The following is a 15740-nucleotide window of genomic DNA, read 5'->3' as shown; positions in this document are numbered from 1 at the left end:
GCCCCCCCCACTGAAAAAAAAAGCCAGCCTGGCTCCCCCCTTTGCCTTTGGAAGGAGTGCCATTCCTGCCCTGCCCAGATGGAACAACAGAGTTGGAAGGGTCCTTAGAGGTCATCTAGTCCAACACACACACACACACACACACACACACACACACACACCCCTCCCCACCCAAACAGGAGACCCTACTGCACCATTTCTGACAGATGTCAATCCGGTCTCTTCATTCAAAGCTTTAACCCAGAATTGAAGAGATTTTAACAGAGTTGGAAAAGGGGCCTTTGAGGTCATCTCGTCCAACCCCCCTGCCCAAGCAGGAGACTACACCATTTCCAACAGGTGTCAGTCGGGTCTCTTCATTCAAAGCTTTAGTCCAGATTGAACAGATTACACAGAGCGCTGAAGTGGAGAAAGGTTGCATTGAAAGACCCGGGGCAGGATCTGTACCCATTCTCCTCCTACGATGCCACCCGCCCCCCCATCTTCCCCCAACCGCTCTACCCCTTTGGCCACACAGCCCATGAAGCCTGAATTGACCCCCCTCTCCCTGTGGAGAGGGTAGAAAAGGGGGCCGTAGAGGGGAAAACGGGGGCAGAAAAATCAGAATTCGCTAAGCCAGGTTTGAAGACTGCAAAGCAGGCAGATGATTAGGCATATATGGGCATACATGGAGAGTGGAATTAACCTCTCCTACAGCATCTGAGGTTCGTTTTTTTTTTTTTTTTTCTGTCGGGAAGGGTTGGGACTTGGGAGACATTCTTTCCTGGTGAGATCCTGGCTTCTTTGCTGTAGGGATACATGCAGACGGAACCACATAAATTCTTTCCCCTTACAAAGACCGGTGGGAAGATCAGCCTCAAAATCTTATTTCCTACTGGTTTATTTTTCGCTGCATTATTTATACGTGGGATGATGGGAGTTTTTTTAAAAAAAGCAGCCCGGTTTGAGGTCCATTTAAGCTTAGCTGTAATAATGTTGTTGTTTTTTTTTAAGTGTCAGGGATGTTTCTGTGTATACGTTGCGCCCTGTGGAAACATTCGCTGCTGTGTTGGAAGGGATGACACATCAGGGTTTTGTAAAAGAAAGCTGCAGGGTTTTGTTTTGTCTTTTCTTTTCGGTGAGAAATATGACAAATCCACTTGTTGGATGGACAGCAGTGAAGCTTTTAGTGAATGAGGCTGGGATTAGCGTGAGTTCTATGGTTGTGCTTGGACAACGCCCTAAACTGCAAAAGTAGAATTTGGGAAGGGTGGCCATAATCCATTATAACACCTCACTCTGTAAATGAGAGAGAGAGACAGAGAGACAGAGAGAGAATGAGACAGAGAGAGAGAGAAATAGACAGACAGACAGACAGACAGACACAGAGAGAGATGAAGAGAGAGAGACAGGAGAGACAGACAGGGAGAGAGAGACAGAAGAGAGAGAGAGAGGGAGGGAGAGAGAGACAGAGATAGACAGAGAGAAGACAGAGACAGAGAAAGAGAGAGACTGATATAGAGACAGGGAGAGAGAGAAGAGAGACAGAAGAGAGAGAGAGAGAGAGACAGAGAGAAGAGAGAGACAGAGAGAGAAGAGAGAGAGGGAGAGAGAGGGAGAGAAGAGAGAGACAGAGAGAGAGAGACTGATATAGAGACAGGGAGAGAGAGAAGAGAGAGAGAAGAGAGAGACAGAGAGAGAGAGAGAAAGAGACAGAGAGAAGAGAGAGACAGAGAGAGAAGAGAGAGAGGGAGAGAGAGACAGAGAGGAGAGAGAAGAGAGAGACAGAGAGACAGGAAAATACAGAGATAGAGACAGAGAGAGAGAGAAAGAGAGAGAGTAGTAGAGAGAGCAGGGAAGGAGGGATAAATAGATGATAGACAGACAGATAGAAGGAAGGAACAGAGGAAGGGAAGGAAGGAAAAATAATGAGAGGGAGGGAGGGACTGAGGAAGGAAGGAAGGATAGATTGGTAAGAGAGAGAAAGGAAGGAGAATAGGAGGAAGGAAGGATAAAGACAGACAGAGATGCTATTTTTTTTAAAAAAAAGCTACTGTATTTTCTCCTTCTTATTCAGAGTTTCTAATTCCACCCTCCGCAAAATGGACCAGACGGGAGTTTCACGGGAAGCGACTTCCCCGTGTCTTCCTTTGCAGGACCTGCCAACCCCGGCCGTCACTCTTCCGGACAGCCCTCTTTAGCCTGGCTTTACACTTCGCGTCCCGAGAAGCGCCAAATATTTCTCGCGCTCCCAGGCCGATATCTTGAGACGCTTCACGCTCTCTTCAGGGTCTCCTCTTCACATGGCTGGGATGCCAAAGGAAACGCGCCAATCCCTCTCACCTCCCTCTTTCTTTGCCAGGCTAACGTTTCGGTTTCAGTCTTTCTCAACCCCGGGCAACGTCTAGACGGGGTGGACTTCAACTCCCAGGATTCCCCAGCCCTAGGAATTCTGGGAGTTGAAGTCCCCATAGCCTTGCCTTGCATAGCATTGAATCCTAGAGCGGCCAAAAGTTGAGAAACAACAGCATTGGGAAAAAGCGACTTGGAGGTTCCGCTATTCACTTTGAACGACCTGCGCGGTCATGTGATCAAAATTCGGCTGCTCGGTGACTGATTCATAGGGGATGACGGTGGAAGTGTCCGGAGGTCGCGACTATCTGACAAAGTGAAGCCAGATCCGCTTAACGATGGCGTGACTCACTTAACAACTAGAGCGATTCACTTAACAACAGGTTCGGGGCACGAGTCACTCGTGAGAACAACCAACCCCCGGAAGAGAAGTTGCCCTCGGAAGTTGTGGGAGCGCCATCCCTTGAGACTTTCAAGAAGAGATTGGACTTCCATCGGTCAGAAATGACGTCCTGCTTGGGCGGGGGGTTGGACTAGATGACCTACAAGGTCCCTTCCAATTCTGGTATTCTTATATTCAATGGAACAGAAGTTGCTTTCGGAAGTTGTGGGAGCTTCATCCTTGGAGGCTTTCAAGAAGAGACTGGACTGCCATTGGTCAGAAATGGGGTAGGGTCTCCTGCTTGGGCGGGGGGTTGGACTAGATGACCTCGAAGGTCCCTTCCAACTCTGATTATCTGTTATCACTCAACCGACCTCTTGCCCAGCCGCGCAAACATTTGGCCTCCGTTGTGGCTGAGGACGAGCTGCACTGAAGCACCCCCAAAACTCAACTTCAGGGTCTTCGCGCACTCCCACCCCCCACCCCCAAATAGGAGAGGACGGTCAACTGGCGCCCCCTCCAGGAGAGGGAACCTGGAAGGGGGAAGGAGTCCCCCCGCCCCCTCGGAGGCGATGACAGCCCATGGATCCGTCCAAATACTTTGGGGTGATAAATCTGTACACACAACTGATCCCCTCTGAATGTCACACAACAGCTGCACCAGGGTGCTGACAGCGTGACAGATGGAGGAAACCGAGACTGGCATTTGCCAAAGAAAATGCCCGCTTAACTTTACGACGAGGAGCTCGGCCCCCAAAGGGGAGACAGCGGCATATCGTGTCTTCCCTTGAGTGACATTCTCTGCCTGGAGTCTATTTATAGGTGACGCAGAAGCCTCCGGCTGCCAATTGAAGAAAGAAGGCACAGTTGAGCTTTTAGAGAAGAGACCGGGCAGCCCCTGGTCCGAAATGGTCTGGGATCTCTCGTTTGAGCAGTGGGGTTGGACTAGATGACCCCACAAGATCCCTTCCAAGTCTGCTATTGCATTGCATAGCATTACATTGCATTGCATAGCATTCTATTCTATTCTTTCTTTCTGTTCTATATTCTAGTCTATTTTTCTGTTCTAGTCGATTTTCTATTCTAGACTGTTTTTCTATTCTCTTAGTTTCTATATTCTATTCTATTTGCTATTATATTCTATAGTCTTCTATTCTATTCTCTATTCTATTATTTTTTATATTCTATTCTGATTTTCTATTTTCTATTCTATTATTTTGTATAGTCTTCTATTCTATTCTATTCTCTATTCTATTATTTTCTATATTCTATTCTAATTTTCTGTTCTGTTTTCTATTATTTTCTATAGTCTTCTATTCTATTCTCTATTCTATTATTTTCTATATTCTATTCTGATTTTCTATTCTATTTTCTATTATTCTATTATTTTCTATATTCTTCTATTCTATTCTATTCTATTCTATTCTATTCTCTATTCTATTATTTTCTATATTCTATTATTTTCTATATTCTATTCTGATTTTCTATTCTATTTTCTATTATTCTATTATTTTCTATAGTCTTCTATTCTACTCTATTCTCTATTCTATTATTTTCTATATTCTCTTCTGATTTTCTATTCTATTTTCTATTATTCTATTATTTTCTATAGTTTTCTATTCTATTTTCTATTATTTTCTACATTCTTCCCTTCCCTTCCCTGCTCCTCTTCTCTTCTCTTCTCTTCTCTTCCCTTCCCTTCCCTTCTCTTCTCCATTCTATTTTCTATATGCTACACCCCACCTTCTGCATCCTATTTGTGTTAAGGGCCAGTGGTTTGCCGGTTTTACCACCTAGTGTCCAGTGTTAAGGACGCATCTTCCAAGCAGGGGACAGAGAGGGAAGCTGGGGGGGGGGGGGGGCTGGCAGGCAGCTGGCTATGGTTCAAGCAAGAAGTTGCAGGTGCCAGTGAGGTCCCCACAGATGGCACCGCGGGCACATCCCGGCATTCTTGGGCAATCCTTCCTCAACCCCATGTAGGTTTAACTTTAACCGCAACATGTGTTTGGGCAGATAAGCTTATTTTCAGACATTTCTTGACGGCTAATTTCCTTACCGTTTCTTCTGCTTTTCCGCAGATATATATACATATATATTGGGCAAGCCAAATTAGCCATTTGCAAGTTTGCAAAATCCCAAATTAGTGGCTAATTTGCAGCTTTCTTCCCCCATCAAAAACTTATATTTTGGGGGGAAAGACCTCTAACTGTAAGGAAGTATAGTAAAGAAACAAGAAACTATTTTGGGGGGGAAGACCTCCATAAGAAATTAAAATAAAGAAATAAGAAACTATCTTTTGGAAAGACCTCTAACTATAAGAAATTATAGGAAAGAAATAAGAAACTATTTTTTGGAAAAACCTCTAACTATAAGAAATTATAGCAAGGAAATAAGAAACTATTTTTTGGAAAGACCTCTAACTATAAGAAATTATAGCAAGGAAATAAGAAACTATTTTTTGGAAAGACCTTAACTTCTCCAGAATATTTGTTTTCGCTCTGCGTGTGTTGGAGAGCACCGTTATTTTGCCCTCCTCCTCGCTGGGACCGTCCAGATTCTTGAGGAACACAGCCGCTCCTCGACTTATGACCACAAGCCCCCCCCAGAATTGACGTCGCTAAGTGAGACATTGGTTCAGGGATTCCTTCCCACATTTTACGACGGGGTAACGGCCTGCATTTACGCTGGGCGCAGTGTCCCATCCCAGGCTCACCTAATCTCCCTTTTGCAACCTTCTCAGCTGGGTTCGCTTAATGGTTGCGTCATTCGCTTAACGACCACGGGATTCGCTTAACGGCCGCAGCGCGCACGCACACACACACACACACACAAAGAAGGAATGAATTTGGGGTACGGTCATTAGGACGAGGCGCTTCAACAACTGCCTTTTAAGAGAGGGAAGCTGCACCCCAATTGTTGAGGACCGTGCCCTCTGCGGACCTGGCTGGGGCATTTGGGTGTTGTAGTCCAGCCCTGTCTTGCAGGGATGGTCCTTACGCTTCTCCCAGCCAGTGCTCACACCCCTCCCGTCCCCCGTTTGGGGTACGTACATCGGCCGCCTTCTTCTCGGCCACTTCCAGCTTCTCCTGGGCGTCTTTCAAAGCCTCCGAGTATTTATCCAGCTCATCTTCCGTCCCCTTCAGCTTCTTCTGCATGGCCACCAGTTCATCCTCCAGCTGTGAGAGGAGAGGAGGAGGAGGAGGAGAGGAAAAAAGGGGTTATAGATGAGGGTTCCTTCCTTCCTTCCTTCCTTCCTTCCTTCCTTCCTTCCTTCCTTCCTTCCTTCCTTCCTTCCTTTCTCCCTCCCTCCCATTTTCCTTCTCTCCTTCCTTCCTTCTTCCCTTCCTTCCTTCCTTTCTCCCTGCCTCCTTCCATCTCATCTTCCTTCCTTCTTTCTTTCTTTCCTTACTTCCCTCCCTCCTTCCTCCCTCTTATCTTCCTTCCTCCCTCCCTCCCATTTTCCTTCTCTCCTTCCTTCCTTCCTTTCTCCCTGCCTCCCTCCATCTCATCTTCCTTCTTTCTTTCTTTCCTTACTTCCCTCCCTCCTTCCTCCCTCTCATCTTCCTTCCTCCCTCCCTCCCATTTTCCTTCCTTCCTTCCTTCCTTCTTTCCTTCCTCCCTTCCTCTCACCTTCCTCCCTCCTTCCCTGTTTCCTCCCTCCCTCCCATTTTCCTTCCTTCCTTCCTTCCCTCCTTCCTTCCTTCCCTCCTTTCTTCCTCCCTCCCTCCCTCCATCTTCATCCCCATCCAATCCGTGCCAGCTAATTGCCTTCCTCTGTATTTTGTGTGTGTGTGTGTGTGTTTGTGTCATTGTGTAACCTGAGCTTTGCCTGGAAATAATAATAAAAAAAAACAACGGGCAGGGTTGGGATAGTCCTCCACCACCCGCCAGCCTATTGTCAGCTGCATGGTCACCCCAAAACCTCGCAGAGTATGAGCCCTTCCCTCCCTCTCCTCCCCTCCCTCTCTTCCCTGCCAAAACTTTGCTCAGCCGGATCGAATAAGCACCGGGATGCCAGCTTTGCATAGTCTTCCTCGCTGTCCACGGGGTGCCGTGCCATTCTTCTCCGGCTGCCCACCACGTTATGCCAACCTGGGCATTTCCCCCACCCCCCACCCCATGCACCCATCCACAGCGAGAGGAAGGCAATCGAATCCCAGAGTGTGCTAGGAAAGATCAGAGGGTGGGTTTCTGAGCATACGCTGAGTGCCACACAGGTGCCCGGCACATGAGAGCTGCGGGTTTTAAAAGGCTTCTTGATTCTGTGTTTCTAAAATGCAAAGTAGAGGTGAAAACTGCTTGCGTTTGCCAAGAACCAATAGCAGGGATAGCCTCTGAACATGTGCAGAAGGCGCCAAGAAGGAGAGATAACTCTTCGGTGAAAGGAATGGATTTGTAAAGCATTCGTGCCCTCTGCAGTAGCTCAGAAACTCTTTCTTTCTCTCTCTTTTTCTTTCACTTTTCCTTCCTTCCTTCCTTCCTTCCTTCCTTCCTTCCTTCCTTCCTTCCTTCCTTCCTTCCTTCCTTCCTTCCTTCCTTCCACACTCTCTCCCTACCTTCCTTCTTTCTTTCCTTCCTTCCTTCCTTCCTTCCTTCCTTCCTTCCTTCCTTCCTTCCTTCCTTCCACACTCTCTCCCTACCTTCCTTCTTTCTTTCCTTCCTTCCTTCCTTCCTTCCTTCCTTCCTTCCTTCCTTCCTTCCTTCCTTCCATTCTCTCTCCCTCCTTCCCTCCTTTCTTTCTTTCTTTCTTTCTTTCTTTCTTTCTTTCTTTCTTTCTTTCTTTCTTTCTTTCATTCTTTCTTTCTTTCTTTCTTTCCTTCTTTCTCTTTCTCTCCCTCCCTCCCCTCCCTCTCAGCCTCTTCCTCTCTTCTTCCATCCCTTCAGAAACATCTTCTGGCTAAGTCCAATCAATTGATTTAGCATCCCACAGTTGGCCAGGTGACCTGAGGTCACCTAGACTAACCCCCTGCTCGGGGTGGTCTTCAAATTCTAGCATCCATGCCAAGTGACTGTCCAGCTCCACATTCAAAGACAAAGGCCATCGCCTTTCTGGGACATTTCTGATACTCTCCAGCCACGCTTTAATCTTAGGAAAAAACATTTCTAACATAAAAATTTCCTTAATTATTTAACTTAATTAACTTACTTTTACTTTACTAACTTAACTTAATTCAACTCAACTCAACTTAAATTTTACTTTGCTAACTTAAGTCAACTTTAGTCGATTTAAATTTTAGTTTAGCTTAGTTTACTAATTTAATTTTACTTTACTAACTTAATTCAGCTCAATTGGATTTTACTAACTCAAGTCAGCTTCAATTTTAGTTTAGTTTAGATTACTAATTTAACTTAACTTAATTTTACTTTACTAAATTAATTCAGCTCACCTTAATTTTACTTTACTTTATCTAACCCACCTTAACTTCAGTTTTAGTTCAGTTCAGTTTACTAATTTAGCTGAACTTATTTTTACTTTCCTAACTTAACTCAACTTCAATTTTTAGTTTAGTTGACTAACTTAACTCCACTCCCTCGTTTTCTCTCCTGATAAGAAGAAATCTTTGCCCTGATCTTCCTTCTGCTATTTTATTTATGTATTTATTTTGCAAAGATCTTGGTAGGGTGATAAGCAGCAAGGAAACATTTCTTGAATAAAGATATAAAAATTAAAAACTGGGGGAGAAAATGCCATCGCATCTACCCGCCATTGTCTTTGCTGAGGCTAAAAGATGCCAGCGCTTTCCATCCTTCGGTGCAGGGCTTAATTCTTAATCTCCTCCTTCCTTTTCTCTGACTGCGTGCCAATTTTTTTTCTGATTGTTTTTTTTATTTTTTAAACGGCCTGGAAGTCAGGACGGTAAAAATAAAAGAAAATAGATCCTTTCCCTCCCTTGGTTACCCTTTTGTTGATGTGGCTTCAAGAGAAAATAGATTTATCACCGCCTCTATTTATACGTAGCTTAATGCAATTTAAAATTGCCCTTTTATTTTTTATTTTTGGGGGGTCCCTGAAGCCACTTCGACATCTGACAAAAGTTATTCCCAAGCCAAGCCCCTCATCCAAGAATTCAGCCTTTCATTTCTGTTTCCTTAAAAAACGAGGTTTTTGGTGAAATTTATTTGCCGGCTTTTGAACTTATTTTGCACGAGTTTTTTTTTTAAATTCACCTGGCTAAATTGAAGGGAGACTTCAAATCCAGCATTCTCACCTCTCTCTCTTTTTCCCTCCAACATAGGAATAAGAAATTTTTTGGAAAATTAAAAAAATTGATCTTTTCAAGTTTACCCTTCTGCCCAGTTTGACCAGTAACTCAGTAGTCGGCTTTCTATTTATTTATTTATTTTGCTGGGCAATTTTACAGATGGATCTATCCATCTGGTTTCTATTTAACCATGTTGTCAATCAGCTTAGGAAGGACAGGTGGGAAAAAAAACAACATTTCTTTGCCCCCTTTTCAATATTTTCTCCAGCCCTCTGAAGCCGAAAAGTCCAATGTTGAGAACTTTCCTTTCCGATGAAGCTTAATGCAGCCAGAGGGATTTTAATCAAGGCAGGGATATTCTGGCTAGCTTTTTATTTTTTATTTTGACTTATATAAGGCATCTTTTTAATGATCTGAAAATTGGGATGGGGAACCACGGCAGGGGGTTGGACTAGAAGACCTCAAAGGTCCCTTCCAGCTCTGTTCTTCTGTGTCAGAGCCGGAATCTTAGTATTGAATGTGAGAATTCATCTTATTCTAAAACTCAGATTCCTTTATGGGACAAAAGTAAGCCAATTTGGGAGCTTTTTTTAGAAAAAAAAATCTGGATTTTAGGGGAAAAAAAACGTTGGATTTTAGCCAGGCTTGGTAGGCTGAAACCCCAAAGCCAGAGAAGAAGAAAAAAAAAAAGAGGAAAAAAAACACCTGACTCTCAAAATGGCCGCTGGGCGCCTTCCTCCTTGCCTGTCCACACCTGCACAACAGCCCTGCGAAGTAGGACAGAGCCCAGCCCAATGGGAATGGTTTGAATGTCAGGCGAGCTGAGGGAAGGTGTTTAGATTTGGGGAAGCCAGCATCCCCTAGAAACCACAAGCCGTCTTTTCGCCTTCCGCCCCTTCCCCCCACACACACACATCCCGGTCTCCCCTAAAACCGGGCTGAATCCTGGCCGCACCTGTTTGCTCCTTTCCTCGGTGTGTTTTTGCTCCGTCTCGGCTTGTTCCGCCCGGTCTAAAGCGTTCTCCTTGTCCAGTTTGAGCATCTGCATTTTTTTCTTGATGGCTTCCATGGTGGCGGCGAGCAGCGGGCGAAGAAGCCGGGATCGATAGGGGCAAACTGGACAACGGGGTGTGGCGAGGGGCACGATAGCAATCCGGCAACTGCTCCTCTGCTCTTTTTATAGTGGGCCCCTCCTGCCAGCTGGCTTGCCAGCCTTCCCTTTCTGGGATCTGACCCTCCCCTTCCCTCCATCCACCCCCCCACCCCCACCCCCAAATCTCCCTCCTGCCCTCCTCCATTGTCCTCCGAGGCCCAGGGAGATGGTTGGAGGGTGAGGACAATGGCCATATTTGGCCCCGACGGGGGAGACAGCTGGCCGCTAATAATAGACGTCCCTCAGTTGGGGAAAAAAAAAATAGGCGAAGGGGAGGGATGTGGGGTGAAAGCTTTGTTCCCACAGAGGAGGAAAGGCAGGGCAGGTACAGATAATCGGAGTTGGAAGGGACCTTGGAGGTCATCTAGTCCAACCCCCCACGGCCCAAGCCGGAGACCCCTACACCGTTTCTGACTGATGACAGTCCAGTCTCCTTCTTGAAAGCCTCCAGGGATGGTAGATTAACTAACAGATTGGAAGAGTTGGAAGGGACCTTGGAGGTCATCTAGTCCAACCCCCCGGCCCAAGACCCCTACACCATTTCTGACCGATGGCGGTCCAGTCTCCTTCTTGAAAGCCTCCAGGGATGGTAGATTAACTAACAGATTGGAAGAGTTGGAAGGGACCTTGGAGGTCATCTAGTCGAACCTCCCGGCCCAAGACCCCTACACCATTTCTGACCGATGGCAGTCCAGTCTCCTTCTGGAAAGCCTCCAGGGATGAAGCTCCCACAACTTCTGAAGGCAACTTCTGTTCCATGGGTTGATTGTCCTCCCTGTCAGAAAATTCCTCCTTATTTCCAGGTTGAATCTCTCCTTGGTCAGTTTCCATCCATTCTTCCCTGTCTGGCCTTTGGGTACTTTAGAAAATAGCTTGACCCCCCCCTTCCTCCTCTCTGGGGCAGCCCCTCAAATATTGGAAGATGCTCTCCTGTCTCCCCTGGTCCTTCTCTTCCCTAGACTAGCCAGGCCCAGTTCCTGCAACCATTCATTGTATGGTTTTAGCCGCCAGTCCCCTCATCATCCTGGTTGCTCTTCTCTGCACTTTTTCTAGAGTCTCAACATCTTTTTCTATAGTGTGGTGACCCAAACTGGATGCGGTACAGTGTGGCCTTACTAAGGCTTGAGGTGATCTCCCTCAAGCCAAGCCCCATGGGTGCTGGAGCTGGTTTTCCTGCAGGGTGGACTAGATGACCTTTGGGGGCGGGCATCATTCCCATCCCTGTCATTCAGCGGCTTCACGGATGCCTCCGGCTGCCACAGAGAAGGCTCTCGATTTACAACCATTTGTGGAAGGACTATTCGGAGTTACAACGGCAGGTGACATTTAGCCCATGATTCCAACCCAACCCATCGGGGTTTATTTCCTAAACTGCGATCAAACAAACCGTGGCTTATTTACAGCATCTTAGAGATCGGTCCAGTTCTGTAGGATCTAAGGAAAAAAAAACAGGGGGGAGGTGGGGACGGACAGTTCTTTTTTCTTTTCTTTTTCTTTTGTAACTTTATTTAAGTTTCCACACCCGAAAAAATAAAAGTTAAATCTAAGGATAGAGAGGAAGAAAGGGATGGGAAAAGGAAGAATGGGAAAGACCAAGATGAGGAGGAGAGAAGGAAGGAAAAGAAGGGAGGGAAGAGATTGAAAAGGGATGACTTCTACTTCTCTCTTCGGAACAGATTCAAAGATAAGGCGCCTCCAAAATTAGCAAATATTAATAGAATAGAATAGAATTCTTTATTAGCCAAGTGTGATTGGACACACAAGGAATTTGTCTTGGTAATATTGTAATAAACACAGTAATTCATCATCGAGCCTTCCCATCACCAATTTCCTTCAGGAAAAACTATCCCACGGAGGTTTAAAGAGAGCGAGATATTTCTCCCAGCGAAGAATCAAAAAGCTGTTTTCATTTTCTCCCAAGAAAGCCGGATTAGGCCTCCCCTCCACAACTTCCATCCTCAGCTCTGAAGCTTGCAAGCAAAAATCCAGCTCTTCAAGAAAGGCATCATTGCAACATATATAGAGAGAGGATAATAGCCTGCCCTCTGGTGTCCCGTTTGTGGATGGAGTTTAGGAACGAAATAAAACAAAATAAAAACGTTTGTCAGCTGCCCAGGTTCGCTTTGAAACAAGAGGGGTGTAAAAAATAAAACAAAAATATTAAATAAATAAAATAAAATAAAATAAAATAATAAAATAATAAAATAATAAAATAAAATAAAATAAAATGAAATAAAAAATAATAAAATAATAATAATGAAATAAAATAATAATAATAAAATAAAATAAAAATAAATCAAAACAAAACTGTTAAAATCCCTCCCAAACCATCACGGTCCCTTTAACAGAATAACAGAATCAGGAGGGACCTTGGAGGTCATCCAGTCCAACCCCCTGCTTCTAATTCAACCCTACCCTACTCCAGACCAACGGCTAACCCATCTCATCTTAAAAACTCCCCGTGTTGGAGCATCCACAATCTCTGGAAGTTTTGTCTCTTTTTCTTACGTTTTTCTCCTTTTTCCCCCCCTCCCACCACTGAGCAAACATTTCCCTCCTCCCCGCCTCCCCTCTCCTGGTGGGGGTTCAATTCCCCAAACCCCAGATCTGCAAAATTCAGACTCAGAAAGAGGGTTTGAAAGACCCAGAAGCGACCCAGCTCTCTCCAGCGGATGCTGTCTGGAAAACCGTGGAACGATCCCGGCCGCTATCAGAATATGTTTGATATTTAGTTGGATTTTGCAGTAGGACAACCTAATATCAAACATATCAGACAGAGGCCGGAGAGGGAGAAGCCGCGCACGGAAAACTGCAGAGACTCTTTCGGGGCCAAGATGGACCTGCAAAAAAGAGAGAGAAAGAGAGAAAGATGAGGGCGGTTTGGGGTAGATGCACCCACTAACGTTGTTTGTGTGGATTACATTCCTCTAATTTATGACTCCTCCCGTCTTTTTTTACTTTTCTAAAAAGTAGAACCCAACATTTCTGCGTCTACGCAAGAAGAGCTGTTAAGGGAAGTTTGCCATATTTTTATGACCTTGTTGGTGTAGGGAATTGCTGCTCAGTTAGTAACACAGGTTGTGAGGCTATCTGGTAAGGCTATCACGGGTTGTGAGGCTATCTCACAGGTTGTGAGACACACAGGTTGCTCTTGAAAAGTTGGCGCCTCCCTGCCGAAACCTCACACGGTACTTAACCGGGGATTTAGGTAGCCTGTTGCACCACAACTTTTATGGGAAACCAGATAACTGGAGTTGGTTTCATGCAAGGAAGGAAGGAAGGAAGGAAGGAAGGAAGGAAGGAGATGGATGGATAGATAGGGTAAGAAGGAAGGAAGGGTTAGGAAAGGGAAGGAAGGAAGGGAAGGAAGGGTTAGGAAAGGGAGGGAAGGAAGGAAGGAAGGAAGGAAGGAAGGAAGGAAGGAAGGAAGGAAGGAGATGGATGGATAGATAGGGTAAGAAGGAAGGAAGGGTTAGGAAAGGGAAGGAAGGAAGGGAAGGAAGGAAGGAAGGGTTAGGAAAGGGAAGGAAGGAAGGAAGGAAGGAAGGAAGGAAGGAAGGAAGGAAGGAAGGAAGGAAGGAAGGAAGGAAGGAAAAAGATAGGAAAGGGAAATGGTTGGATAGATCGGGAAAAAAGGAAGGGAAGAGGAAGGAGGGGAAGGAAGGAAGGGTTAGGAAAGAGGGAGAGGGTTAGATAGATCAGGAAGAAAGGAAGAGAAGAAGAAAAAAGGAGACAGAAGGTAGGGAGAGAAGGAGATGGATGGATAGATAGGGAAGGAAGATGAAGGAAGGGAGAAAGGGACTGGATTTATATGTTAGTTTAGACGGCCTTAAGAAAATGACTGCTACACTCAGGGGAGAAAAATTAATAACTGCAGCAGAAAACAGAACTTCTGCATGCCAGCGCAGTCTACCTTTAAACATCCAACCGTGGGAAGGAAGGCACGCTCTCCACCTGCAGGTTTACAAGCCTCTCCCAGCCTCTGCTTTCTCCTATATCAATTTTTGGACCAAGCCAAGAAAACAGGGGGAAAATCCCCTGACCTATTCCAATAAAAACTGAAATGCCCTTTTTGATCGCCCCACGAATAAAGCCAGCCAAAGACGTTGTCATTCAGCCCAAAACTGCTGCTGGGACAGACCAAACTCATCCCCGGTTTAAATTCAGCGCCAGGAGGTGCCCAAAATTTGAAAAAAACTGGATTTCCTCCATCCATTTATCCCCCCCTCTCTCTCTGCCCGCTTTTCTACCTGCATAAGTCGGTCCTTTGTCCCTACCTGTGCTCAATTTTCCGTCTTACCTGCATCACAGCCCTTCCTGGCACCCTTCTGCCACTTTGCCAGGTTCTCCCCTTTATAACCATCTCTGGCTGCCCTCGGGCGCCCGAGAGGCGCAAATGGCTGTGCCCCTTTTCGCTGCCCACCCCTTAACGCTCCGGAGATCAATCATCCATATTGATTTTTATTTTATTTTTTTCGTCCCATCTCCGTGTTTCATCAATAGCCCATCAACCTCTCTCCGTACCCTGGACTGTCTACCATACTTTTTACTCAAAAAACACAAGAGATAAGATGGAGGTTTAAATTAAATGTTATTTTCTCCTTTTGGGGTGGGGGGAAGAAAGGAGGGGGACACCAGTGGGCTCCTTCTGGTTGAAGCAAACACGTGGGAAAAGTTTCTCTCATGGAGCCACCATAGATTCATCGAGTTTATTGTCCCCTATGACTCTTATTAAGTGTTGCGCCTGATGATTCTTGACTCTTGACGGATGTCTCTTTTCTTTTATGCACACTGAGAGCATTTGCACCAGGACAAATTCTGTGTCCAATCACACTTGGCCACTAAAATATTCTGTTCGATTCGATTCTATTCGATTCTATTCCCTATTCTATTCCATGTATTTCTATTCTATTCTTATTCTTAGTCTAATTCTAATTCCTATTCTATTCCATATATTTCTATTCTATTCTTATTCTAATTCCTATTCTATTCTATTCCATTCCTCTTCTTCATTCTATTCTATTCTATTCCATATATTTCTATTCTTATTCTAATTCCTATTCTATTCTATATATTTCATTCTTATTCTAATTCCTATTCTATTCTACTCCATATATTTCTATTCTATTCTTATTCTAATTCCTATTCTATTCTATTCCATATGTTTTTATTCTATTCTTATTCTAATTCCTATTCTATTCTATTCCATATATTTCTATTCTATTCTTATTCTAATTCCTATTCTATTCTATTCCATATATTTCTATTCTTATTCTAATTCCTATTCTATTCTATTCCATATATTTTTATTCTATTCTTATTCTAATTCCTATTCTATTCCATATATTTCTATTCTATTCTTATTTCTATTCTATTCTATTCTATTCTATTCTATTTTATTCTTATTCCATTCCATTCCTTCTATTCCTTTTCTTATTCTATTCTATTCCATTCCATTCCTCTTCTTCATTCTATTCTATTCTATTCTATTCTGTTCTGTTCTGTTCTGTTCTGTTGTTCTGCTCTGTTCTAATTCTATTCTCCTCCTACTAGATACTTTGGCCTTCTTTAGCCCAAACGAACATTTGTGGCTTGCGGAAAACCACGTTCAATGGCAACGTTGAGAAGTATTCGTGAAGGGGGGAAAAAAAATCAGCTTTGGGGGTGCGAA

At 44.6% G+C, this 15740-nt stretch overlaps 1 protein-coding gene across 8 annotated transcripts in view; it reads right to left on the bottom strand.

Moving 5' to 3' along the window:
- The window catches only part of TPM3 (tropomyosin 3), a 36763-nt gene extending 26680 nt beyond the window's left edge, over positions 1 to 10083 (bottom strand). For all 8 annotated transcript variants that reach the window (XM_087914032.1, XM_087914028.1, XM_087914036.1 and 5 more), the window contains exons 1-2: positions 9872 to 10083; positions 5764 to 5889 (exon numbers count right to left, since the gene is read on the bottom strand). In XM_087914032.1, the coding sequence (XP_087770158.1) occupies positions 5764 to 5889; positions 9872 to 9985 (240 nt within the window). In that variant the 5' untranslated portion in view covers positions 9986 to 10083. The remainder of the gene's footprint in view (positions 1 to 5763; positions 5890 to 9871) is intronic.
- Positions 10084 to 15740: the final 5657 nt, after the last annotated feature.

The sequence above is a fragment of the Pseudonaja textilis genome, chromosome 16 (genome assembly GCF_049901715.1).
Source record: "Pseudonaja textilis isolate UNSWEBS1 chromosome 16, rPseTex1.2, whole genome shotgun sequence".
NCBI lineage: Eukaryota > Metazoa > Chordata > Lepidosauria > Squamata > Elapidae > Pseudonaja > Pseudonaja textilis.
The sequence above is the reverse complement of the archived record's forward strand: the minus strand, read 5'-3'. Positions and strand labels throughout refer to the sequence as shown.